Source organism: Pteropus alecto, unplaced genomic scaffold, assembly GCF_000325575.1.
Source record: "Pteropus alecto unplaced genomic scaffold, ASM32557v1 scaffold194, whole genome shotgun sequence".
Taxonomy (NCBI): domain Eukaryota; kingdom Metazoa; phylum Chordata; class Mammalia; order Chiroptera; family Pteropodidae; genus Pteropus; species Pteropus alecto.
This window is the reverse complement of record NW_006436281.1, coordinates 2,246,073-2,273,588: the sequence shown is the minus strand read 5'-3', so window position 1 is coordinate 2,273,588 and position 27,516 is coordinate 2,246,073. Positions and strand designations below refer to the sequence as shown.

Below are 27,516 nucleotides of genomic sequence, written 5' to 3'. Positions count from 1 at the left end.
AATCCCAGAACGGGCAACGTCACAAGGCGGCATGTGAACCAGAGTCCAGTGAGCAGCAAGGCAGGTCTGTCTGGTGACACGCAAGTCTGTCATGTGGCACCGCCGGCCCTAAGCCATTTCATCGGTAAATGGGGTAGTGAGACGGAAAGCGGGCATCCTCGGCCACTTGGGTCCTACGTCCTCCTGTGATGACCTGATGAAGCTCCCGGCCTTCTCTGCGGACCCCAATGCACACGTGAACTTATGGGCAGAGCTACGAGCTAAGGGGGCCCCGGAGCCCAAGGTCCTTAGCTCAGAGCCTCTGGGCAGAGATTCAGTCAGCTCCAGGACACTCCCAGCACGGAAGACACAGGACAGGGCCCGCGGGGCCTGAGTGGATGGGAAGGGCTCCAGACGGGGGTGGTGGCGTGCCGTGAGAGGAAACGACATGGGAATAGGGAAGTATGAGGTCTTCTCTGCCTCCCGAAACCCTGGTGCTTCTCCAGGCCAGTGCTCAGGCGCCACCTCTTCCATGAAGCCCTCTCCTCCGTCCTGAGAGCGTTTTCTGCACTTGTGGCTCAGCTTGCCTCGCTGTCTGGCAGCTCACGTGTGCACCCAGGTAGGGCAGGGACAGTGTCTCAGCACGGAAGGTCAGGCCCCAGCTTGCCACTCCCTAGAGGTATGCTGTTACTCATTTCTGAATTTCCCACACACTACCTTGAACGTGGTAGTAAGGTAATTGGTGAATCATCACAAAAATCTATTTTGTTGGCACATTTTCAAGACTGTTCAATATTGCGAAATTCTGAAGCTAACAAAACCATTTGACAGTGACCTTGGTATTTGTTGTGATGGGATGTGAAGCTGTTTCCGAACCCTAAACACAGATACAACAGCGCTTGGGCAGTAAGTGAAATGAGCTGGTCAAGTTCATGTTACCATGGAAACCCAGCCAGGCTGAAACAGCTGCTTTTGGGCTTGAGAACCTTTGTTCCATAATGTCCCTTAACACTAACTTTGGCACGGCCTGCCTGGCCGGTGTCTCCTCACTCGGCCGCTGTGGCTGTGAGGTACCAGGTCCGGGAGATACACTCCCCACGCCAGGTTCGAGACTCGGAGCTCCAGCTGACTAGCTTGGGGCACAGGAAACAATAATGGCAACGGGAAGCGGAAAATCCCCACCCTTTTCCAGGCTTCAGTAGCAGCAAGAAGCTCCCTTCCTCAGCACTGGAGGCCAGTGGAAGCTGCTGCAGGCAGGGCAGCGATTCCCTATCAGTAACACCTCCTTTTCCTGCACCCCCCATGCCCCTCCAAAGACGAAAAGATGCCATGTCAGCAATTCCCGCAGAAACAATGGGGTTTTGGAGGGTGCCAGGCCTCTACAAGCCTCTAGATGGCACCAAGTCAAGACAAATGCTGACAGGAATCCCCTCAGCTCCCAGCAAGCTGGGTACCAGCCCACACCTCCTCTTCCTGACTTCCGCCCAGGGACAAGCGCAGGTGGAGAGAAAGCTGGCTCCGGATGGAGGTTTCCTGTGTCACATCTGGGCCGGCCTGGAGCCAGCTGGAGAAGTGACTGCTGGCAGGACCTCTACCTGCACGGCAGGATCAGAGGGGAAGCCTGTGCCTGTGCCCACCCTGATCGCATCTGGGAAACCCTGACTCCGGCCCTGAGAAGGCGATGGGGAAGAAGGCCGCTCTGAGGCAGTCCCAGAACGTGTGCTCCCGCTGCCTCCCCTGGGCCCGATGAGAACGGTTTTAATCCACCAAGACTGTGTGGGTTAAATAAGGTGAAAGGGCCCCCAGGGTGAGGGACGGTTTTAATCCACCAAGACTGTGTGGGTTAAATAAGGTGAAAGGGCCCCCAGGGTGAGGGAACAAACAGTAGGGAAGGGCCGCCGTGGGGCCCCTCTACACACGGGGGGCTTCGTCAATGCGTCTCCCCCTGAAGCCACTGAGAGTGTGACGCAGGCCTGGAAGCCCTGCTGGCTTGTGACCTCACAACGCCATCGGTCCCGTAAGCACCCTCTTTTGAGTTGAGCAGTGATGACATAAGACTAATGTTCTGGGGTCCAAGGAACACGCCTTCCCTCTTCCCCACCGCCTGATCGCTGGCAAAGGCACTCCCTCCCTTCTGCGGCAGCCTTCGGCTTCAGAAGGCTGACAGTGCCACGTCGTCCTGGGGGCTCTGAGCGCTCCGGCCTCTCCGGTCTCTGCGGCAAGTCCAGGAGAGGCTGCCCGGTGGGAAGGCCCTGGCGGGCAGGACAGCATGCAAAGGTGACTCTTAAAACCAGAGGCGCTAACTCACTGCAGCCCCAAGTGATGTCTGGTAGGGGCCACTCCGGAGACCGCTTCCTCGAGGCTGGCCGCTGGGCCGGAGCACAGGGAGCGGTGGGGAGGAGGCATGGCTGCTCCTCACGGCCTTGCCTCCGGAACTTGCCCAGTCTTGTTTCATACACAGGAGAAGGGACAGCGACGTAGGCAGCTGAGGGTCAGGGAAGCGACACTGTGTGCGAAGGGGCAGGGATCCGACGACCTGGTTTGACAGCCACGCGGGCTCTTAACCCGTGGGGTGTGGGGGAACGTGCGACTCTCCTGATCTAACCCTCCGAGGCACCTGTGGTCTGCACTACCGGGGGCCTCGCTTGGGGTCCCTTGGTGTCATCCCTTCCCTTATGACCTGCAAATCTCAGCTCCAAGAGCCAGTGCAGCCTCCCGAGGGCAGGGCCTGTTCTCACGGTGCTGCCCTGCCCCCCGCCCTCCGCAGAGCTGGTGGGGGGCGGGCAGGGGGAGACCAGCACTCACTGTGAGCCTCCACCAGGTCAGTCTGCATGCTGTACGGGACCAGGGGGTCAGGCAGTTCCGAGAAAAAGCTCTTCATGGCCCCAGCCACCGTGTTCACTGTGAAGTCCTTCTCCGCCAGGTCCAGGTTGTGGTCTGAAAGGGAGGGAGTTGGGAGAGTGAGGCCACAGCACCCTGAGCTGGCAGGGCGAAGGCAAACCCAGTGCTGGGGTAGTCGGAGAGACCCCAAGGACCCTGGGAGGCAGTCCAGGGCTGGCCTGGAGCCTGGGCGGGGACTCAGGGTTACCACAGACTGGACAGGAGGTGGCATCTCTGGGAGCTGCTCACAGACAGAGGTCGACACCCAGCGCCTCCGCCCAAGGTCCCCCTGTGGGCAGGGGGGCTGCACCCCACATCCTGTGCCATCTAGCTCCCTGTGGCTGCCTGAGGGTGTTGCTACCTTTTCTCTACACGCCTCCCCTCAGGGAAAAAAGGAGGCTTTCCTAAAAGGCCGGTTCACTTTTCACAGTGGGTTATAGCTGGGGTCCCCAAGCCCCAGGCTGCGGACGGGGCCACACAGCAGGAGGTGAGCAGTGAGTGAGCGAAGCTTCATCTATTTGCAGCCGCTCCCCAGCACTAGCATCACCGCCTCAGCTCCGCTTCAGATCCTCCGGCATTCTATTCTCACAGGAGCACCGGCCCCTGGTGCCACAAAGGTGGGGGACTGCTGGGTTACAGTCACATTACCAACAGTCTTGACTACTGTCTCCATCCTTGTCCCTTCTGGTGGTCGGACAAATAGATTTGTTTTCTCCTTCTGGCCCCTCCCAGCTTATGATACCACTGACCTGCATTTAATTTTTCTTTTCAGACTTTACTGCATTCCCAATTCGTGAGGATTATCTGCTGGCCATCAGCGGTTCCCACTTTGAGGGCACACTCTGTGCTACAGATTCTCGCACACACACGAGTGCGTACCCAACTGTGTGGCTGCACCCTCGCTGTGACCTCAGGCTTCCTATCCTGGAAGACGAATGGGTGTCTCCCTTTTCTCGTGTGTCATCTCCTCCCACTGCCGGCGAGCGGACACTGACCGCGCAGAGTCCTACGGCCCCTGGGTGCTTGGGCAGTGCCTGCTCCTGGCTGCGCACTGGCCGGCTGCCCTGTCGCACGGGCTGCCTGACGCGGTCTCTGCGGGCCCAGCCACATGCCAAGTCGGACTCTACTTTGACCCTCAGCCTCCCGTCCTCTCTGGCCAGTGACATCTGAGAACTGTGACAGCTTTGGCCCCTTTGCTCCTGGCCAGGGAGTGGGCCTCTCAGAGGTGACCTAGCTTAGGGCACAAGGGTCCCCGCCAAGAGTGAGTCTGACGAGAGCGCAGCTTTGGGCGCCAGCTGATCCCAAAGGCTCCCTCGTGTTCTCGTGCAGGGACTTTGTGAGCGGACACACCTGGGTCCCCGGCAAGATAGGACTGTCTTTTAAGCTAACTTTTCGAGCCCGTGCCTGCAACCGCCTGTGTGGCCCAGTCCCAGAGACGCAAGGCCCTCGAGCAGTGAATGAGGCACGTGCCAGGGTGACGTGAACAGCGTCTGTGGGTGGTGACGGGGGAGCAGCGGCCAGCGCGGGTTTGGCAGGGCGCTGCTTTCGTTTGCTAACGGCCTGTCTCCCTCTCCTCCGTGGCGGTGTGGCATCGAGGCAGAGCTACCTGGGGCCAAGTATTTTCTCTTTCTCAGTAACTGAGCTGGCACCTCTTGCTCTGGGGACGCGTGTGGCAGCTGCGCGGCCTTACCTTGATCGAACTGCCTCTGCAGGCTCTCCATCTCCGACTTGTTCCCGCTGACGCGGTAGATGCCTTCGGTGCTCAGTCCTGCCGAGATATGAGCAGGCGTCTTAGGGGTGGGGTGTGGGGAGCAGAGAATGAGGAGCGGGGAGGGGGGCACGAGGCACCCGCTGCGAGACACGGACGGGACCAAGCACTCCCGACTTTCCGTGGTGCCTCCTCAACCGCCTTCCTCCATCCCTTTTCATGTAAAAATTTAAAAACACGTCTTTTTTTTTTTTTTTTTTGTAAAAATTACACTAATATGGAAGTACATCAGCCAGAGATAGCTTTGGTACACATTTTGATGTACACTCTTGAATTTTAATTTTTTAACAAAATGGAGATAATACTGTTTTAACCCACCTTTTTCACTTACAAAATATGTTGTGAACTTATTCTAATCGTTACTCTTAACCTGTTAACATGATTTTAAAGACATCAAAGTTTACGATAACTTTAAATATAGTCATATGGTTAATCATTTAGGTTTCTCCAAATTTCCACTGCAAAGAATTGTTTTTCTGGATAGCTCGTAAGTTTAACAGATTCTTGGTGGTGTGTATTTCTTTGAATTTCCTATTCACGCTCTTGTTCACGTTCCTGCAGGAGTGGCTCTCATTTCCTACTTCAAAGAGGCCTTAGAATATTAAGGAGGTGATTACGTTAATGTCATAAACGTTTACATTTTCCCATTTTCTCCCTTTTTGTTATCTGTGTTCTTTGGTGTATTAAATTTTTTAAAGTACTTAATTAAAAACCTTTAGGTTTTCAAGATGTCATTCTCTTTATGTCTTTGTTTTTATGCTTAGAACAAATTTTCTCCTCAGATCAGATATTCTCTATTTCTTCTTGTTCTTTTTTTTTTTTTTTTTACATTTCACACCGTGATCCTCCTGGAATTTATTTGGTGTGTCGTCTGAGGTAAGGGGAAAAATGATACTAACATTCGGCTGAACAACACCGGAGAAGGTGACGCGCCAAGTGAGAGGCGGACTCCCCACCCCACCGGCAGAGGACGCCCCGCTCCACATGGAGGGGCCTTGAGGAGCACCGTCCTCCGACTCTGCTCCCCCCAGATCAGTCTAAAGGACAGAGCAATCCCTGCAAACAATCCCTGTGAACGCCCAGGGGGGACCTCGTGGCCAGCGTGACCCCAGTGCCCTCTGAAGGTGGGTTTTGTGCGGCGCTGGCTTGCTGCAGGGGCGCTGACCGCTAGAAGGTGGGGTGGGCAGCGGAGGTGGGGGACCGGGTCCCCCCACGTTCATCATCGCTGTAATTGCCGCCTCTAGAGAAGTGCCCGTCGGGCGAGATAAAGCGGTCTGCCCGCCTGCTTTGGGGCCCAGATGAGGAGCAGGTAAACTCCGAAGAACATCGCAGCAAAAGTCATCAGTTCCCTGTCTTAAAAGCTGTTAACCGCTCACAGGCCTCTCGCCCCAGAGGACGAGGTTTGAATGCACTGGCCCCAAGGACACTCTGATGAAGAAGAAGTGGTGACGCTTTCCCCATGCCCTGCTCAGTGCTGACCGTCCCCACGCCCGCCCTCTGGGAGCTGACACGTCCCTGTGCTGTGCGCCGAGTCAGCTGCTGTCCCGTGTCCATCTGCCACTCACTCACTCATTGAGAACGATGATGCCACAGAGTCCCCTCCCCCCCATGGTAGGAGCTACTGGCTGCAGAGAATACAGATGTGAAAGCGAGGTTCAGAAAGGTGACGTCCGTGGCCCAAACCGCACGGCAGTGGGGTGGCCTATGCCCAGGGCCCTTCCCGCCTCTCTGCCTGCACTCTGTTCCCAGGGAGCCTGACATTCACCCAGCAGGCTGCGGCCCAGACCACGGCCCCTCCCTGCAGATGACACACGGCACGAGCGCCGTCCGCTGGCCTTCAGCACTGAGTGGCTTCGGAGGGGGCACGACCCCTCCCGCTGTCAACCCCGAAGGCCGGAAGTCAGGGACAGATCCCGCTAGTAGTTTTATAGTGATCTCTTTTCTTAGCGACTTTTCTAAACTGTCATCAGATGCATTTACACTTTCTACCCATTTCACATGTCAGGTAACACTTACCACACGCTTGCACAGGAAACCATCCACATTCGGGCAAGCTCTGGGTGTCAGCGGGCTCGAGCCTTCCACCCCCGACTTTCTGGGCACTCTTCCCTTCGGCCCGCAGCCCTTTCTCTAACCCGAGGAAAACACCGGTCCCTGGTTCCGGAGCCCCCGTGTGGCGGGAGCTCTCTCAGCTGCAGGCCCAGCAGCCTCAGGCCATTCCGTCACCTCCCTGCCGACCTGCAGCTGACACAGGATTCCTCCGCCCTGTCTCCTAATGACCACCTGCCTAGGCATCACAGGTAGAAAACAAAGCGCAAATTAGCTCCCTGGAAATTATCAGAGGTGTGGGCCTGCTGCAACCTCACTAGATACACGATCACAGAAATGAAAGCATTTGAAAGTGCAAGGCCAGCTCCGCAGCATCCATTAATCACCAGCTGCGTACTTCCTGTCATCCGAGTGCGTGTTTACTCTACGAAACCCCATTTTAAAACGGCGACCTTGCCGCCACCCTGTGCCACGCCATGGCACAGCCCAGGAGAGGGGACCGTCTGCCCGGCCAGGACGGTTAGACATCGAGCAAATGAGACAAAGCCTTATAGCAGACTGCAAACATCCTGGGGGCTGCTAGTGAAACAGAGGGCTGCTGACGCAGGGGAGGACACGGGTGACACAGGACGCCTGGCAGCACCGGCAGCTTGCCACGGAGCCCCAGACCAGCGCAGGCAAAGGGCTGGGGCCCTGAGGCAGGGACACTGGATTCCAGGGGTGTGCATCCCAGGACCCACGGGCCTATATGGGGACACCCATGGGTGACTGGCCCACGCCTTACCAACAGGCCTCCGACCCCGACGTCTACTCCGTGCCCATAGGCCCACCCGGGAAAGCCTCACCCTAAACTCTGAGGCGTCTCCACACACCAGAAGTTGCCAAAGACTCACTACCAAGCAGAGTCTCGGTGAGAGGTTTTTTTTCTTTCCTTTTTAAAAAAATAAACCATACAGGTTTCAAATACCTACTACGTTTTATGTTGAAGTTGATCTCCGGGAACAGAACAAGAGGAAGTTCGGAATGGCCAAGGCCACTATCTTCAAACATCTGCACACCTGTCTTGCAGAACGGTCTTGTTCCAATGGCTTGCGAGAACAGAGAGCTCCGGCTAAGAATTTACAGGAAGGCAAATACTCTCTCAACAGCTAAAAGAACTACGGACAGCTACACCTGTTCTTCGCTGGAATGGGCCGGAGCTTTTGAATGACCTCCTTGGAGAGCCCCCTGTCTGAGATGCCGTTTAAAAGATTAATACCTGGTCCAGGAGGCGAGCTAACAACAAGAACAAACCACTTACTGAATGCTATGTGTGAGACGCACAATGCTAAGTGCTCACTACAGGTTTCGTGTTCGTTCTCACAAGAGCCCCTGCAGATCTTGGGAGCTCTGGTCCCAGTGGAGACAGGGATGCAGAGGCCCAGGGGGAAGGCCATATGTGGGAGGGGCCACCTGAATGCCACCTGATCCCACGGCCGCCTCTTTTCACCTCTGTGCTCTAACCCGGTTCTCCAGGTGCGTGGGCCTGGACCATGGCGGGGGGCAGTGGGGAGAGTACACCGCAGGCCCCAGGGCTGCGCCTGAAGTTCCTGGTCCTGCCCGGCTGGCAGGGCCCGATGCCCGCACTTCCACGCACCGCGGCGGTGCTGGTGCTGCCGGTCGAGGAGCCGCGTTCCAGGAGCTGCCCTCCGGAAGCGGGGTACATGAGGAAAAACAGATATCGGATACTTTAGGAACAAAGCACTTCCCAAAACTGTTACAACTGCTGCTTTTTTATGTAAGCGAACCCTTACGCATTACTGAAACTTTTAACCTTGGCCACATGTGACTTCTGTAAAAACGTTAAAAAATAGCCAAGAGAAAGGAGCAAAGAGGCCTATTCTTTCTTTCAATAAATGTTTCCTGAGCACCCACATGGCAGATAAGTTCCTTTCAAGAGTTTTTCAGGTGTGGTCTTCCTCAGGACTATTTGGCAGCGTAAGGTGGCTAGATGGCTAGATGGCTCACCGATGTCAGCCACGGGGCGTCCGCCAGGGGCTAAGAACGGGCACACTTCACCCGACTTCCCTGTCAGAGCGGCTGCCGCTGCCGCTGGCTCTGGAGAGAAGCCTGTGACACCTGGCATCCTGGAGGCTCTGGGAAAACGGATGGGTGATGCGCAGGAGCTTGGAAGCCACGGGAGAGGCCCGCCCGTGCCCTGGTACGCGGCCGGTCTCCCGAAGCGTCCGAACGAGTCCCCCCCACGCTTGGATCCCAAGCGCCGCGTCGCGCTCGGTGCTCTGGGCCGGCTGTCTGTCCACGGTCTGTCCACGGTCGCCCGGCCGGGCTTTGCCTCTGCCAGTCACACCAATACCCAGCTCCTCCCACGTTTCCTTTCCAGCAACAAAACCAACACTTCCTCCAAGACAAACTGCGACTTGTTTACTTTTCTCTACTTTCTATATTTAGACAGAAGAACTCAGCACTTTGGTCCTTTAACTGGTGCTGCCAAGTGCTCTCAAGCGCCCCGCACCAGCCGAGTCTCAACCGCTCAACGACTTCTGCCGACCTCCCGAGGCTGAGACGCGCCTCTCAGACGCTGCCCTCCTCCGTGCGTCCAGGTCGCAGGCGGGCTGGGCTGCAGGGACAGGGCAGTGCAGAGAAGCCAGGGAGGGAAGCAAACTCCCTCGGGCACCAAATCCATGCTGTGGGGACAGGACTGATGTCTGGGGGAGGGGCACGAGGCTTCCTTCCGGGTCAGGTGCCAGCAGTACATCTAGTCCCCGCCGTTAGAGGGTCACACCGCAGCACCTCATCTCAGTGGAGGGTGACGGAGGGGGCCCACTCCATCTCTGTGTCACAGAGGGAACCGCTCCGCTCACGCCCGGGGGCACATGCAGGAGACCTTAGCACCCGGCTCAGGAGCAGCTCTCACCCTAAAGACCTGACTGGGGAGCCAGCGGGCAGGTGGGGCTGAGCTGTCAGGGAGACACAGGTTTGTATCCCATCTGTCCAACTGCACGACGATTCACATCCACCTTCTTAGACTCCCTAGGCTGCTGCGAGGAACAAACGGGACCCACAGCCCAGCGCCCGCTTGCAGGGATCGCCTGTCCTGTCTCAGCCGAAACGAGCCGGCCGACAGAAAACAGTCAAAACATGCGTGGGTTCTGACACCAAAGTGACCTCGTCTGCTCTTGGCTCTGTGTCACAGCTGGCTGAGTGACTGGGGACAATTTGCTCTACCTTTCAGAGCCTTGGGGTACTCGGGCCATGTGAAACACGGGGCTATCTGTTAATGACTCTGCGAGATGTTGTCAATACTGAGGCCACACATGGGAAAAAATGTAAAGGGCTGGCACACTGAGGTAATGTTAACAAAACGATAACATTAATTTTGCTGAGGGCTACGTGCCAGGCACTTTTCTAAGCTCTTCGCTAGAATTATAGTGAATCCACCCAATAATTCTTTGAGATAAATATTATTTTTATTCCCTTTTTATGGACAGCATCTGGAAGCTCAGAGAGGCTAAGCCATCTGCCCAGGGCCACAGAGCTGGCTGGACGGCGAGGGTAGGACCTGAACTGGCTGACAAAGCCTCTGTCTCAATGACCGTGCATTTAAACGTTACACGGCCACTTCCAGTGTCGAGTCCCTGCTCCCTTCTCTCCTACACACTGCGTGCGGGGCGCAGCCCGTAGGTGCCAGGCCCGTTCCAGGTCATGAGGTTCTCTACTCCTCCCTTGTTCAGTCACGTCACTCGATGGTCTCGTCTGTTCCCTGCAGGGCTGAGCAGGAGCCGGAGGGGAGCGCGGCCCCCTCTGCAGGACAGCGTCCTAGCCTCACCCCGCCGGGCCTCCTGCTGCTGCCTGCTTCGGATGTGCTGGGGACTGTGTTCTGGCTCCTGTGACTTGAACACTCAGGCTGCTCTGGCCTCTCCAGGGCCCCTCTGTTCGCTGTCTCCCTTCAGTAATTCCCTCGTCAATCAAGATCTGTTTCTGGCAATGCCAGACCTCCTTTCTCCCCATGACAGAATGCCACTAACACTCTCTTATGACTGCTCGACCAGGTGTTAGCCCCATGAGTAAGCACTGGGGCTTTCTACTTCCAACGCCATGGTGTGTACACATGACCCTGTCATGAACCTCAAGGCTGAGGAGAAAGGGAGAGAAGAGACCTGAAGGGGAAGAGATGGACACGTCAACACCAGGTCTGGGGTGTCATACGGGTGTGGCATCTGGCTGGCCCTCTCCAAGGTGCCCACGTATTCCCTGTCGCTTTGTGGACGGGGGGTCCCGGACCCCGCCCAGCCAACAGAGGGGCTGTTTGCTTTCCTGATTTTCAAGAAAACGCACACACCAGCAGATGCATTGAAGGAAGCATACCGACAGGTGAACTTGACACCTGCCTAGAGCTGATGCCGCCTGTTCTGGGCAGCCTGGGATGGAGGGGGGAGAGCGGGACCCCTGAGTGAGGTGAGCAGTCCGCACCTGCAGCGGCTGTGAATGTTCAGAGCCAGGAGCGGCTGGGGGGCCTCCTGCCACGAGGGCTCTGAGTGTGACTTCGCCAGCACAGACCCAGGGATGACAGTATGACTCTGAGGCCCAGCTGGTGCCACTAGAGTGAGAGGTCTCACTAGCTAAATGGTCAGAGCTACCAACAAAGAAACGTCCCAATCAGCACACTGGTGCAATGTCGTGGTCACCAGCACCACCTTCATGCATGCGATCCCACCTTCCACAGCCGCCCAGGTAGAAAGCTCGAGGTCACAGGCGGGTTCCTCCCATGCATTAATGAGGGCAGAGGTTAACTTCCTCCAGGTTCCGGATACCCGATGAACCATGTAAGGAACAACGATGCCACTAGTGACAGCCCAGTGTCCTTCCTTTCCTGGCCTCTCTTCCCCAACTAAGAGTGAGCCTGTTCCATAGGTTAGAAGTCTAATCTTCTGGCAGAAAAGCGGACGGTGGTTCCTGCTGGCCTTCCCGCCTTCCCTCTGCACGCAGGACAAATACACGCGTCTCGTGCGGCCGGGGGCCAGCAGCCCCGCCACCCACTCTGCGTTCCCCACATGGTCTCAGGGCCTCCAAGCACTGACCCTCTCTTGCATCGGGGGGCTTCCTACAGGCTGTTCCTTCTACTTTGACTCCATTTTTTGGCTGGCTACACACTGCACCCTCCGGGAGGCGTCCTCGGAAACCCAGGTCTAAGTTAAGCCCGTTACGACAACGGCTGCTCCATTTACATAGTGCTTATGCTGTGAGCCAGGCACCGTGACGGGCCTGCTACCCACCCTATCTCCGCAAACCCTCACAGCGGCTGATGCGTCGTGTGCCACCGTCACATTGTTCTCGTTTTACAACGGAAGCAGCAGAGCCACACGGCGAGTGAATGGCAGGCTGGCACCGGACCCCAGGCAGCCTGACCCCAGAGCTGTGTTCAATCACCACGCTCCCCACCTCCGCACTTGTGCTATGTAGCACGGGGCACGCACGGGGCACAACGTGAAAGTCAGGTACAGTGGTGCGAGTATCTGCTGAGTGCTGGCCCCTGGAGGACCCGTGAGCAGGCGGTGTTTCTCGATGACCCTCCTATGCACCTGAACTTGGCTCAGTGACTCAGACTTGGAGAAGCCACACAGTGACGACCACGCAAGGGGGAAGGAGGGTCGCGTGCCTGACAACAGAAGTGCAGCTTCTAGCTGAAGGGATGGAGGGACGGACCGAAGGGGCCCTGTGGCTCCAGGTGCACGCAGGCCTTCCTGGCCCGCGCAGGGGAGGGGCTTCACCAACAGGTGCACCAACGCCCACCTTCATTTAGGGGCTGGCCAAGGGTCTGCTTTCCCTGCCCCCTGCACTCCCTCGTGAAGCCACGGGGGCTCCGGAACTCACCGTCTCACCAGGTCAGCCGTCTGCTCTTCTGCGCCTGGGCTGTTCACTTTTACAAGGCAGGGCCACGGTTTGGCTCTGACTGGGATCCCCCACAAGAGGGCTGCCCCCCTTCTCAGAAGCTGTACAGACACACGCACGTGCACACGCACACACACACACACACAACGGGAGGAGGGGGAACAGGCCGAGGTGTGCCCCCAGGCAACAACTGGATGGCACAGGCGGGCCAGCTCCATGAAGGCCCAGAGGGCCCGCAGCCGAGTGGGTACTGTCCCCTGGGCTACTTTTCCCGGGGAGCCTGCCGTCCTGCCTGCGGGGCAGGCACAGTCTCCTCTGCTTGCAGCTGGCCAGGCACAGAGCGGCCCGTCCAGCTAAGCCCACCGCTGCAGAGAGGGGCCGTGTAAGTGGAACAGCCAGGCGGGCCTGTCGGAACTGTCTCGGGGACGTGGGCTCCCGCCCAGGCTATTTCTGTCTTGGCTGCAAAGGCAGCCTGCCAGGCCATGCCGTCCCGGCTAGGGCCCTGGGTCCTGGGGAGACCCACAAGCAGTGCCGAGCTCCCCACGGGCCCCGCTCCTCTGGAAGAGGCAAACGCGGAGCTGCCTGTCGCTTTTATGGCAAGGGGACATTTCTGGAAGGCAAGCGACTTCTGTTTAACTTGTGAGCAAGCGGAGAACGGGAGGGTGGAGAGAAATGGGTACGTGGGAGGTAGTCAAAAAAAAGTAAAGAAAGCTTTGTTTTAAAACTATTTGGATAATGGGAGAGTAACTTGCTAACAAACCTAGAATTATAGGGGAGGAAGAGATTAGGTAACGTAGAATCCCCATAAAAATCACAGCATATGAAACCACACACCTCATATTTTCGTACTTTGTCATCGATTCAAAGCAGTATAAATACAGCAATTACTCACATAAAGCCTGTCGGGGTATTCAAGCTGTAACTGCACCTATTAAACTTCCAGTGATGGATGTGAACATCCACCCTGAGAGCAGCTGCCTTCTCTGAAAGGCAGAGTCAGAGATCCAGGCTGACTGCAGGGAGACAGTGACTGGATTCAACAGCTCCAGCCCCGCCGAACCTCCAACGGCTCTGGAGAGCGGCTATGAGGAACAGAGATGGGAACGTGGCGTCTTTTTTAGGGTAGCAGCTCCCCAAGCGGGAAAGAACTTGGTAAACTTCTGGATCCAGTTCAGTCTGCTGCTATGAAGCTCATAGCTTCACAGAAGAAATGGCTGGAATGTGGGCCCTTTCCATCCCTACGGGCAGTGAGTGGCCTCTGCCCACAGGACTCCGGGATTTGTTTCCTCTTGTAAAAAGGGATTAGTAGTACTTGGAGATTAACACCGTCCTCCAAATCACGGGAAACCGGCTAATAAAGTATACAAGGTGTGGAGGGCCCAGGGCTCTCCCCTCACTGATGAGGCGCGTTGGCCCGCGGTGCCCCTCGACCCCCTGGCCTCAGACAACTCGGGCTCCTCGGCCCAGGTGTCCTGTGAGGGCACAGGCAGTGCGGTGTATGTAACAAGAGATAAACGTCTGCTCTTCATCCCCAGATCCTGGAACAGAGCTCCTAAAGCTCCTGGCATTTCCTGAGTCCCAGCAGTGTCTTCTGTCACTCACGGAGCCCCTTCTGACCGTAACGAAATTTACGAGAGGGGGTGACTACTGAGGGTCCCTAGGTAGCTTCGGAATGGGGGCTGGCTCCCAGAAAGGGAGGAGGGGGCGGCGGGGACCGAGTTCAGCCGTGCCCACGTAGCGGCGCCTCGGTGACAGCCGCAGACGCCAGCGTGGAGAGCTTCTGGACCGTGAGCACGGCGAGGGGCTGCGAGGGTGGCACGCCCGAGGGGGCATGGCAGCGCGGCGCCCCCCACGCCATCTGGGCTGTTCTGGAGTGCTGTCCTGTACAAAACACTGTTAAGAGCAAGTACAGCACTCTCCTGAGTTCTGACTTGCTCTAGCAAAGTGCCAAATCTGGGGGAACATGTAGGAAGCCCCGACTATGAGGCCAAGTCAGAGAGAAGCGAGGGCCATCTGGGGACCCCACTTGCAACTGGCGTCTGAAGTGGGGGCAGTCCCGCCGGCCTGCGCCTGTGGACCTGCAGCGTCTGACGCTCACGCCGGGGGACACAGAGAAGTGGTGCTGGAAAAGACCCCATGTATGTGTTGTCAGTAGGAAAAGCCCCTCATGCAGCCGGAGGGAGACCTGTGTGATGTGGGGGCAGAGTCGGCGCTAGCTGCCAGGGCTCCGCCCAAGGTCGCCTTTGGGCCTCGAATTGCCGCAGTGAAGGGAGGCGACGTGGCCAGGAGGGCAACAGCTGTAGGTTACAATCCCAGCTCCCACCTTCATCTTCCCAAACCCCACGTCCATCAGGAAGTCGGAAATCACTCCTCTCTCAGAGGACCGCTCTGAGGATGGAGTGAGACTCATGGCAACGCGTGACACTCGGCATGTCATCCCCCCCGACGCACGCGGCTACCCTCAAGAAGACCACTTTTACCTTCGTGTTCCAGTCAAGGAAACGACTCAGAGAAGTGAAGGGACCTGCTCAGGTGACACCAGCCACGCTGCCCGCAGGTGCCGCTCCGGCGCCTGGGAGAGGCTGAGTGCTGCGGGCTGGGCGGACGGAGGGCACTGTCCGGCGTGGCCAAGCCAGAGGCCATGGCCCGAGCAATGGCTTGGCCTCCTGTCCTGCTGTCTCCTATGAGGGCAGCGTCGTAAGTGGAGCTCAGTTAGTTATATGGCTGAAAACATATGCGTGTTGCTCATTTCAAACGCTCGGCAGCCATTTCCCACTGTCTAGTTTGGTGGGGTTTTTGGAGGGTGGTTTCAGGAAAGACTGGGTTGGTGTTTTCTGAAGAACTGTGCGCCACCCATCGAAATGTCCTCTAACACTGGGTGTCTGTTACTCGTGCTCACTGTGAAAATACAAGTGAGACAGACGTGTGCTCAGCCATCTCTCTGTGGGGAGGGAGACAACCAAGGGAGTCATGAAACGCTGGCATCCCCGATGGCTGTCTCTTTTCAACCTACAATACGGGCGTGAGATACCAGAAATAAAGCCAGAACTAACACCACCACAGGAACACAGGTTTCTTAGCTGTCATTACTACTGTTTGTCAGTGACTCTGAATCTTGGAAAGGATCCGAGAGGAGGGGACGGGCATGCAGTAAAGCTGCAGGTGGACTATGACCACTCTGGGCCACCAGGTGCATAAATCACTAGGAAGCTATGCGAGCTCCTGTCCTGGAGAACTGGGACGAGCAGACGATTTGATCTAGGCTCGATGCTTCAACCCTACTCATCCTTTAAGTCCCGAAAGCTCTACCTCCAGGCCCTCACCGGTCTCTCTTTTGCAAACTCTTAGTGCTTTAGGGCCAAATCCTTTCACCTTTATTGGGTCCTAAACAACTCCTTGAGAACAAGGTGTGCTGTCATCCTGCTGGCTCTCGACCCACAAACACTGGGCAGCACAGAGGTCTGTAACCATTTGGGAGGAGACGGCCCTCGCCGTGAGAGCCTCATGAAGGCGGCAGGCTCTGCTCCCTGCGCAGTGCGCACGCGGGAACGCACCCCGCATCCCGGCACCGGTGTCAGGGCTTCACGGACCTCTGAGACCCGGCCACAGACCCTCGGGCAAGCACCCCGAAGTCAAAGAGCCGCCTGCTTGCACAGTCCTTCGTGGCGGGGATTCCCACGGTCTGAGCATCTTTCCCCCACGTCACCTGCTCTAACTGCGCTAAGTCCCCAAAGTAACGACTATTTAAGCGGACTCCAGAGTCGGCCACTGTGGCAGCAGCACACTACGGCTTTCAAAGGTGGAACAGCCTGGTATGCGACGTGGAGTCCGGACAAGGAAAAAGAAAGGCCATCGAGGAAGCGCCCCGTCTGACAAGGGCTAAGCGGTCAGCCGTCGGGAGCTCATCTGGTGACGTGACTTCCTCAGCCGCCCTCATCTATTTTAGGGCAAAGGGGGAATAAATCGTTTACACCTGCAGTAAATACCTGAGTGCCTGCGTGTGAGGTGCCGCCGCCGCCGGACGGCAGAGACGAGGTAGGCCCCGCCCTCCGGCTCCTTCGGTGCGGCAGTGCCGCAGGAAACAGAAGCCAAGTGGCAAAGACAGTGCAGAACAGTGACACGCAGCAGGGCCGGGCAGCAGTGGCAGAGGAGGCACTGGTTCTCCCAGCAGTGACGCCGCACGCGCCCTGGCAGGCGGGAGGGACGGCACTCAGGGAAGGACTGAAACGGCGAGGACAGACAGAAGCGAAGACGGAGCTAACCCAGCCCGAGCGCTGTGGCAAGGAGCTCCCACGCCGGTGCAGGGGGGCCGCCTTCGGAGCTGCGGGACAGAGGAGTTAGTTATGCTTCTTTGAGGCCGATGACACCAGAAGACAATAATTCACTTGGCGGTTACTTAGGATGGCCACGCACTCTGTCTTTAGACCCTTGAAGGAAGAGAGTTCTCAAACGGTATTGCCCACTGCTGCTCGGATGAGTCCGGATGCAAGCGTCCCCTCAGAGTCACTGAGATTCTGGCTGTCTCCACCCGGCCCGCTTGCTCCCGAAGGCTGAATGTGCGAAGCTTCGAAGCCTCGAGCAGCCCAGGGTGCACGAGAGAAAAGAGAAATCTCGGGCAAAGAGGAATCTTTATCAGAGCAGGTCTGTAAGGTTCCAACCCTGAATTAATACAGGTTGCTGTCTACGGCCATGCCACCTTGAACGTGCCCCATCCTGTCTGACCTAGGAAGCTAAGCAGGGTCGGGCCTGGGTAGTACTTGGATGGGAGACCACCTAGGAAGACCAGGTGCTATAGGCGTGTAAAAAAAAAAAATACAGGCTGCTGTGCACTAAAAAATTTTAAGTACCAAACCTAAAGTAAAAACATCTATTCATCTATCCTCCGTTTATTATCATTAAGTGCTTTATTGACATACCATCCAATTCACCCACTGAAAGCATACAATTCAATGGTTTTTCGGTAAATTTACAGAGTTCTGTAACCATCAGCATAACCAATTTTAGAACATTTTCACCTCCTCCCCCCAAAAAACCCTCTGTACCCATTAGCAGCTACTCCATGTTCCTCCCTCTTCAAAGCCTCTGGCAACTACTCATCTACTTTCTGTCTTTATAGATTTGCCTATTTTGGACGTTTCATGCAAATGGAATCCTATAATATGCAATCTTATATGACTGGCGTCTTTCGCTTAGCAAAATGTTTTCAAGAGTCACCCATGTTGCAGCATGTGCAGTTGTCCCTGGGCATAACTGACGCCAGGACCCCTCACTTCACAGGTACCAAAACCCAAGAGTGCTCAAGCCCCTCATACAAAACGGCCCGGTGTTCTCATACGACCAGCGCACATCCTCCCGTCCCCTTTAACTCATCTCTACGTTACTCATGACACCTAACACAAGGCAGAGTTGTTACACTGTACTGTCTAGGAAATGATGGCGAGAGAAAAAGTCCGTACACGTTCAGTACCAACGCGCTCATCACGGACCTGATCGCACAGTATGTAACACTTTTTTTGACCCAAGGTTAGCTGAACTGAGGACGCAGACAGCTAACTGTATAGGTACGTTGTTCCTTTTAATGGCTGACGACATCACACCGCGTGGACAGACGGTCGTCAGTTGGACATTTGGGCTGTTACCACTCTTTACCTATTTGAATAGTGCTTCCTCTCCATATTCTTTTGAATCCTACATTCTACAGTGATTTACAAACTGCTCCAAACTCGGGAAAGAGGCATTTGGATCTTTGCAGCCAGCTCCACCATCAGGACCCCAAGTGTCCCCTTAGCCCTGGCGGCCTGAGGCCCGGGGGCTCGTCTCCTGCTCTGGCCTCTTGCAGCTCCTCCCCTTCCAGTTCTGCTGAAACACCCACCTCGAAAGGTTCACAGACACCTCGGCCCCTCACGAAGAGGACAGGGAAGTCTGGTCTCACCGGACGCTGCGACCGTGCCCAAGGCCCTCGCATTACACGCGCCCCCTCACCCCCCCTGCCCCCCGTGTGCACGATTCCACGCTCCGCTGAATGGAACATTGAGGGAAGAGGTCTTCTGAAGGTCTCTACATGTCGCTCATTCACAGTCATTTATTAGAGCTCTGTGTCCTTGGCGGGGAGGGTACAATGGTGACCGTCCGGTCCCTTCCCTCAGGGAACTTAGGCTCCATTGAGGAAGGCAGACAAGCAGAGCCCAGTGTGGTAGGTGCTCACGAGGACCACACAGAGCGCTGCAAACACGTGTGTGTGGGGGGGGGAGGGCGGTTAACGGGCGGCCCGAGGACTCCTGAAGCGGAACAGGAAGTAAAGGCACTCGGGGTGAGAAACAGCACGAAGCTTAAGGACCTGTACATAGTTCTAGCCTGTGCAGCTGCAGCTCATCACCACGAGTGACGGCAATGGCAGGAGGGAGGCTGGACGGCGGGCTGGCAACAGCACCGAACTTCAGCCTGGAGGCGGTGGAGAGCCGCTGAAGAAGCTTCAACAGCTGGAGGTGATGTGATCTTATTTTCTTCAGAAAGATGCTCGCAGCAGTGTGGATGAGGGACGGGAAGGACATGGACCAGAGGCGGTGGCTGTGCCGCAGGAAGGGAGCGAGGCTGCGTGCAGTGCGGGGCCGGACGCGAGACCGCGGGGGGAGAAGGCAGTGGGGCTGCGCGGCCAGGCTGAGCGCTGCAGGAAGGGCCAGGCCCGGAGGCTTCAGGCCGATACACTTCACCAGTTCCCTCGGACGGGAACTGTCAAACCCACGGCACCTCTCACCGCCACACCGGACTCCTGTTTGGTCCACTACCCCTCCCTGAAGATTCTTCCGCATCCTCTTTTTGTTGCAGACTCTAACTTATCTTTCGGGCCCAGCCCCCAGGTCAAGGGATGGCCTCCCCTCCTTGACTTCCGCCTAACGCCTCGGCCTGCGGGCGCTGCGCGAGCTCTCTGCCATGAACTAGTAACTATTCATCTTCTCTTCCACGTGGCCAGCTTTCCGATGGGACCTGGACTTGGGCTTCCTCAGCGGTGAAAGCTGCCTTGTGCTCTCGACAGGCCTGGGAACGCTTACAGACTGACAAACTCACCCCACCCCATCAACCCTAGAAAGTAAAGAAAAACAACTGCAATGACTAAATACGAGGGGGAAAAATGCAGAGAAACTGCGATCTTGGATGAACACATTCAATGTTGCTATATGGCAAAGATGTCCGACTGCGTTTTAAACAGAAACCAAATAAAAATCTCAATGGAATGGTTTGAATGCACTAAAAATATATTTTTTAAATCACGTAGATAGTTTTCAAAAAAGGAAAAAAATCGTAAATTGGCTTTTAAAGGACCCGAGAGAAGAGGAGCAGGTTGGGAGCTGGCCCGGTGGACTGTGAGGGCTGGGCCCCTAGGGCTGTGGGAAGAGGGGGGTTTCCAGCTGGCTGCCCCCTTATACTTACATGGACTGGAAGGCCCTGACCATGACCTTCACTAGACTGAGTGCGTCCTTCTAGGGCAACTTAACCACTGTTCTGTTCGACTATCTCTGAACCTCCAGCACCTAAGGGAACTGGCCGGCAACAGATCCTTAATTACTCTTTTAAGACAGTATAAACATTGTGAGGCTACAGAACATTCTGATAAATCGAGCAATTAGGAGGAATGGGAAGTAGTTAAAAAAAAGATTATTTCTACCAGCTATTAGAACACATTATAAAATACAATTTAAGAAATATGGTGTTGGTAATAAAAACGAGAAAGTAAAATTTCTGAACCAACAAAAATCTTTAAAAAGATTCAATTTTTAGGATTTAACAGTTGACAAAGCAATTGTCACAACATATAGGGAAGGGCATCAAAGGTGGTATAACTGGATAAAAATGACATCACTTTACAGCCATGCCTTGTGCTGGACAGGCTACTGACGACTGACCAGGACGGTCCATTTCTAAAAGTTTTAAGACTTTTAGTCTCACCCTAGGTTCATGTTGGCTTATGCCTATTCCTTCTTCTCAAGGAAGTCACACGTCAACCTTAAAACCCAAGAAGCTCCAACGAGCCGCGTCAGCCTCTCCGTGGACCTGACTGCCTGCCACGCAAATACTACCCAGACTCAGAGGTCAGCTGCGTCGGTCGGAACTCGGAAGTTATTTTGTCCCACGGCTTTTCAATGAAGGTTGACTTATGGTGTAAAGGAAGACTTAAAAAAGATGCCATCTGCTCAAGTTCACAAAGTAAATTAGCAATTAAAATTTCAACTTATAATAATCTCATATCTGATGATATGGTAGGACATGTGGTGGCATTTGGGCACGTGTCGCAGCAATAAATCATTGTTGAAAGCAAATACCTGGGTGTCACTATACTAAATGCCATGTACAGTGGGGATACAAAAATGAACAGCACCGTCATGTCCTCTCAGGAGGTGACAACTTAGGGAGACAGGTACAGACATGAAAAGAGAAATCATGCTTAAACGTGCTGGAAGATCAGCCACAGGGAGGGGCGTGGTGAGTGCCGGGCTGAGCGCCCAGGTGACGCCTGGCATGGAAGTCAGAGCGAGGGCGAGGCCATGCTCCCGCTGGGTCTCGGTGACAGACGGTGACAGACAGAAGTGCTGCCACCAGAGCGGAGGACGGAAGGCGAGGGTGAAGGAAAGGCAGTGGTGAGACCGGGCGTGGAGTGAGGTCTCACACGGGACCTGTCTCGTAAGAGAGCGCCCGCTCACAGAGCGCCCAGTCTGGTTCCAAACAAGGTCCGACTGATTGGGTGTTTCTTGGGCTCCTGCTGGGAACGTCCCCCCGCACCCCCAACCCTGCGTGCTGGAATCACCAGTGCCCCTGAGAACAGGACTTCAGTGCTGCCTCCAGGGGTCGGGAAGTTTGAGATGTAAGAGGCCGGTCCGGCCCGCACACATGTAGCCCAAGTCTCCACGAAGCTCCGGTGCTGTCGGGCGTGGAACCGCCGCGCTGGCGAGGCTGCCTCGTGTCGCGAGGGTGGAGCGTGTAACTCAGCTGCTATTCCAAACCCGTGAGAACACAGGGCATCTCACGCGGTCAGATGTACAATGGCCCCAGCGAAGTCAGCAGCGAGTGCTTAGAACACATCTTAATCGCTAACCAAAGGCGACGATTTTTGACCAGAGGAAATGCTCAAACATCCAACTGGGCTTTGACTCAGAAAGTTCCCAGACAGACGCGCCACAGCAAAACGAAGGGATCCTGGCTGCTGAAAACCTCCCATCGCGGAGTCACACGCCATGCAAACAATTCCTTGGAATTCACCACACCGACACCCTCCAGGGGCAGTCGGGAAGGATAAAACGGAAAGCTGTTTCCTTTTCAGTCTGAGCAAACAATTTTACTGAAATAGATACAATTATCTGAAACAGGGACGGGCCTGAAAATCATTAGGAAGCAGTGAGAAGGCGGCTGGAGCACCGGAGGCCAGGAACGAGGAGGCAGGGAAAACCGAGGACCCCCCCGGCCCCCCGCACCCCGGCGACGCTCCCAGAGCGAGTCTACCGGGGTGCGAGGCGCTGCTGGGGCTTTCCTACACAACGGCAGGAGCTGTACAACCAGAAACCCACGTGACACATCAGCTGGCTCTCAGACACGCCGTTATTCTTCAAGGGCCTGAAGGTGAGAGACACTGTCACACGTTCACAGCCCTTCCGAGTGCCAACAGCACCCTACTCCAATCTGGGCAAGACAGGCCAGGGCTCAGCCTTCTGGCATAAGGCTCTCGGGAAACCTCGGCAGCACACGAAGGGAGGGAGCCTCTCAACTCAGGGGACCAAAGGGCAGGCCAAGATGCTTAAAGAACCCCTTCTACTGAAGTGTAACACACGTCAGCAAGTTTAGAGAGAACCGTGCAATGACGAACACCCAGACACTGAACGTACTCACACAAGCAGCAACCAGAGCAGGCCAGAGACCACCCCAGGCCCCCAGACGCCCTTCCTGTTGCCCAGTTCCTTGCCAGGGGTCCCCGACAGCACTGGCAAGTCCTCCCTGTTTCCCCACTTTATATAAATTGAATCCTCCGGCAGGTGTTTGTTTCTGGCTTTTGTTCAGCACGTTTGTGAGGTTTGCCTATACCGCAGAGAGCTGAACTAGATGATTTTTAAAGCATCTTCCAATTCTAACGAGCCACTATTTAAAAAACACTGTGCCATCCTGACACGCTGCTGATGAGAGCGTATACTCAACAGGGTTTTGGCGACATTCACATACATACTCTCAGCCCCTTCTGAGGAATTTACCCTACAGATATACTAGCGTGTGTGTGTGTGTACACACCTACAGCCAGGTACCCACTGTAGGACTGTTTACGATGACAGACTGGAAACCAAGTCCTTCAACAGGAGCCTGATTAGATACATTATGATGTATCCAGACCAAGGGACACGATGCAGGGAAGGGGACAAGCGGGGGGAGGAGTAATCGGAGTGTGTCTATATTAACCAGTATGGGGAGATGTCTGCCATGTAGTCTTAGGCAGGAAAAAGAAAGCAAGTCACAGAACCAACTTCTCACTGCTGCCCCTTTTGCGTACAGACGAGTAGCGTGCGTAAGTATATGCACAGCAAATAAACCTCCAAGGGAACAATTTACACCCCTAACAGCAGGTAGCTCTGAGGGCTGAGAAAGCAACGTCTTACTTCAAACAATTCTACACAGTTTCATTTTTAAAAAAGTAATATACAATTATTGTTACATTTCTTTTCATACAACGCAGTAATTACAGAGAGTGAATAGTAAAAGCCCTAGTTTCCACCACTACCACCTTGAAGACCTCTCTCCCCACCCACAGCCAACTGGGAGACACTCCTGGAACCCTTGCCGCTCCCGGCAAGTGACACACACGCACGCAGGTCCCCTCCATCTTACAAAGGAGATCAGACTGCACACATTTTGCAACTTGCTCTTCTCACTTTACAATAAACTACGGACACGTTCCTGTATTGGTGTCTACAGATACATGTCGTTTTATTTTAACGCCATCTTTTTAACACCTGCCTAATACTCCGCAGTACAGACCCAAGAGCCTCCTCTCAGCAAGCAGCCCTGCACACACCTCTGTGGACACGTGCCAACATTTCCGCAGGACGAACTCCCAGGAGGGACAGGGCCAAGGATGTAAGTGTTTAAAATTTTAACGGGTGCTGACAAGTGACCTTTTTCAATGGCTGTATCTAGTCCCACCACAGCACATGAAAGCGCCAATGTCCACACACGCCGCCTTTGGTTGGTTTTCACAAGAAGCACTTATTTTATAACAACGAAAGCTTTAAAAAGGAGTTGAAACCCAAAGACCTAGCAAAAAAAAAAAAAAAATCCAGCTTTAATTTTAACCTAAAAGCTGGTCCCTCAAGAGCCAGATTTACTTAGAAAGCCAAAGAAAGCGCTTGACATTGCTATGCCCGCGCTCCCTCTGTAAAGAACGCTGGCCTTGGACATTTTGATCAGTCAACTCATCCTGGCTGCTGGCGGCCAAGGTCTGTGTTTAAAAGCAGGCTAGAGATGTGGAGCCTGTGCTGCCAGGACTCATGTTTGCCTGCACACGGAGACTTCCATTTCAAATTACTCGGTGGCAGGCTGTGGCTCCCACCTTCTGGGAAAGGCCATGCTCTTGTGAGGGCGAGCACGTGAAGCCCAGACAACCAGGGCTTCTGTTAGGGGATGGGGGTAGATTTTTAAGTCAGGAAGGCCTTTGCAGCCTCTCATTTTAAAGTTGGGGACATTAGGATCTTAAGGTGTAAATAAATAAGATGAAGAGCTAGAGATTTGGAATGAGATGGATGGACATTTGAGCTGAATCTGGTACTTGTCAGTTAAGCCGCTTTTGATTAAATGACTTAATTTTCCTCAATACTAGCTCATCATTAAAATAGGGAGAACAGTAGTCTCTGCCTCGCAGGCCTGTGTGGGGATTAAGTGAAATCACGCAGGAAAGGGAAGGGAGATTAGCTGAGAACCTGTCCCGTCTGTAAGATCCCCCAGGAAGTGTACGCAGAGCCGGACGTAGGCATGCCGACCGCTGGAAGAAAAAGGCGCAGGTCCAAACACTAGAGAGTCTATGCGGAACACTTGCCAGCTCTGTCCAAACCACTGACAGGTGGCCATGGTTGTCAGTGCTTCTCCTAATGTCCCACTCTCCTGGAAACAAGGAATAATGGCCTCCCTTGTCCCCCTGTGGTTGGGTGAGGCCATGTGACCATTCTGACCAATGACTCGTGAGCAGAAGCAAGTGAGGCTGAAGCACTTAATTGCTGGAATGAGACCCTCCAGGGGTCTCTCCCCCTCTGCACTTAGCATCATTCAAGGGGGCTCTGTCAGCTGGGTCCCTGAGTGAGGACAATGCAGAGCAGAGTCCCTAGGACAAATACCATGGATGAGAAAGAAATCTTGGCTCTTTTTGGCCACTGAAATTTTAACCCGGCCTAACCTGAGTGATATACTGTGGCTATCAGGAGAAATATTTAGCTAAATACGTGATTAATAATTAAGGCTGTGGTGGAAAAAACTGTCTAGAAAGGAACTTTGTTCCCTTTATGTGGCCTCAAGAATGAGAACCTATCAGGTTCTCCACAGTAGGACCTAAGGAAGTTGTAGGAGTCTGCGGGTCTGCCACCCACACCGCACAAACAGCTTCCTGTCCGCTGACCGACCGGTCTGCGTTTACTCCTGCGGCACGCACCGCCCGGGCGCAGAGGAGACCGGCTGTCCCCCAGTTTCTCAGCGGAGCGATACACACGCGCCAGACAGGGACAGGTGGCCAGGTGAGACGCGCATGAGGTCGGAGGAAGCAGGGCTCCCTGGGCTGATGGGGAGGGGGCAGGAGGGCCCCTGAGCACTCCCCTCTCCCGACCCCCAGGGGCGCCACTCCCCAGCAAGATCACATTACCATTACACAAAAGCCGCGATTTCCCAGCGCAGCCCGTGGCAGCGAGGAACTTCTCACCGGCGCGGGAAGAAACCGAAGAAACAAAACCAACAACAAAAAACCAAACCATAAAAAGTGAGTTTTTCAGAATGCTAAATTTATTTCAGTGAGAAGACCGTACTTAGTTTTAAAGTGGCAGAATTAAGACTTTACTCCTTCTCGTCTAGAATCGCACAAAAGCAACCAGGAGAGTGAGAAACAGAAACATCACGTCTGTGACAACACCAGACATCTGTGACCTCAAACCCCAATACATGAGTAAGAACCGCTAAATGCCATAAAGGTCAACTAAGGGTGTGGGAAAGCGATGGAAGAGAATGCCTGCTGGGACAGATGTCGGACCAAGCGTGCGAGTCCTTTCTACAAAGTAAACGCTGCACTCAGGGGCAAAACCCGTACATCCACTGTTCCGAACAGCGGGGACCGGCTCGGGGTGCGGACGCTTCCTCAGACCCGGCTGGGCACGAAGAATCACAGACACATGTCAGACCTACAGGAAGCAGTCTGCCGAGGAGAGAGGGGACAGAGAGAGGCCGCCTGGGGCATTATGACTGCCAACTCCAGATCTCTGAGGGCAAGGCTGGCTGGTGGCACCACTCACAGGTAGAATATTTAAGGGGAGCCTCGGGGAAGCTCGGCCCCTCCCCGGAAGGGTTCTCTGCAAGTCCTCAGGCTGGGGAGGAATCATCTCATCCACAGATGAACGACAGTTTTAAAAGGACCTGGCACACAATGAACTGCACAGTAAAATGTTGCATTTAAATTTAATGTTCAAGATCTCCAGGAAGATGACCCGCAGAAAAGGTCCAAGAAAAACTAACTGCCAAGTATTCATACCAAAAAATGTTACCATGTAGTAAATACAAATATATTGCCATGAATTAAAAGAAAACGAACGAGAACTGTAAGCCCCTCGCTGCAGCAAAGTGTGTAGAGCAGAGGCACGAGCACTTAGGCCATAATGTGACAAGCAGATAAAACACTGCGGGGCAGAGCGCAGAGAAGGAGAAGAAAAAAATCAATATTTTCCCATTATAGAAAAAAAAAAAGCACGGGGCAGACCTTGCTGAAAACACAATAAGGGACACAGAGAACAGAGGTGAGGATTACGCGAATCTGTAAATTAAAGGGCCCACTACGTTCCAGGAACAAACTGACTTAGTTTATTCACGAGACATGCCCTAGTAGACTTACTGGACTTAAAAAAATCATTGGGGATTTCAGAAAAAATATACTGACTGGCCTCAGATTTTTACACAGCACAGTCCCTGCTAAAAGACAGCGGGACTGTGCCCATGAAGTCCTCCAGGAAGGAAAGTCTGACCAGACAGTTTTATATCCAGCCAAACTGCCATTTGACTATTAAGGCAATAAACATTTTTGAACATTCACGAGAGAAAAAAACCCCTACAGAGAACTGTGTTTATGAATACTGTGCGAAAGCCATCAGCAAAGAGATCCCGCAGCACATGTAAAAATAACATTCTGCGACCGAGCGATCTGCTTTTACTCACGACACTTGTCACAAGCCGCATGTGGGTTTGTCCTCCCTGCGGCCAGCTCTCCGACTCTCCGGACACCGGCGGGACGGCTGACGACAGTTCAGCTCCGCTCTGACACCGTGCCGGAGCCAGTGCGGGGCCCACAGACCAAGGGCCAGCCTCAAGGCCCGGCCTAGGAGTCGGGGGTCCCACTGCCCCTCCTCAGGAACATCATCATTATTCTCAGTGGTTCACCATAAAGACTATGACTTGGAAACCGGCGAGTAGGAGACGCAGAGTGCGAGGCACGGGGAATCCGCACGGGGCTTCCGTGCCCTCCTGGGGGGCTGCCTCCCGACACCTCGACCGGGGAGCTCTGCGAACCCCATCACTTCGGGGAGTCTCATTCCCCGGGCACTGCTGACTACATCGTTTGGTCACTGGTACCTGAACTCAGTCTCCGGCCTCCTGTCCCTCCCAGTGGGCTGGAGGCGGAACCAAAAGTTCCAGTCCTCAAATCACCCTTGGTCTCCCTGGTGACCAGCACTGTCTGA

At 54.7% G+C, this 27,516-nt stretch overlaps 1 protein-coding gene and 1 pseudogene across 1 annotated transcript in view; one reads left to right on the top strand and one right to left on the bottom strand.

Moving 5' to 3' along the window:
• ARHGAP35 (Rho GTPase activating protein 35) overlaps window positions 1–27,516 on the bottom strand; it is a 68,831-nt gene that overhangs the window by 9,340 nt on the left and 31,975 nt on the right. Inside the window, exons 3-4 of the mRNA XM_006911826.3 lie at window positions 4,550–4,627; window positions 2,785–2,916 (exon numbers count right to left, since the gene is read on the bottom strand). Coding sequence (XP_006911888.1) covers window positions 2,785–2,916; window positions 4,550–4,627 — 210 coding nt within the window. The remainder of the gene's footprint in view (window positions 1–2,784; window positions 2,917–4,549; window positions 4,628–27,516) is intronic.
• On the top strand, window positions 17,245–17,363 carry LOC112479693 (annotated as a pseudogene).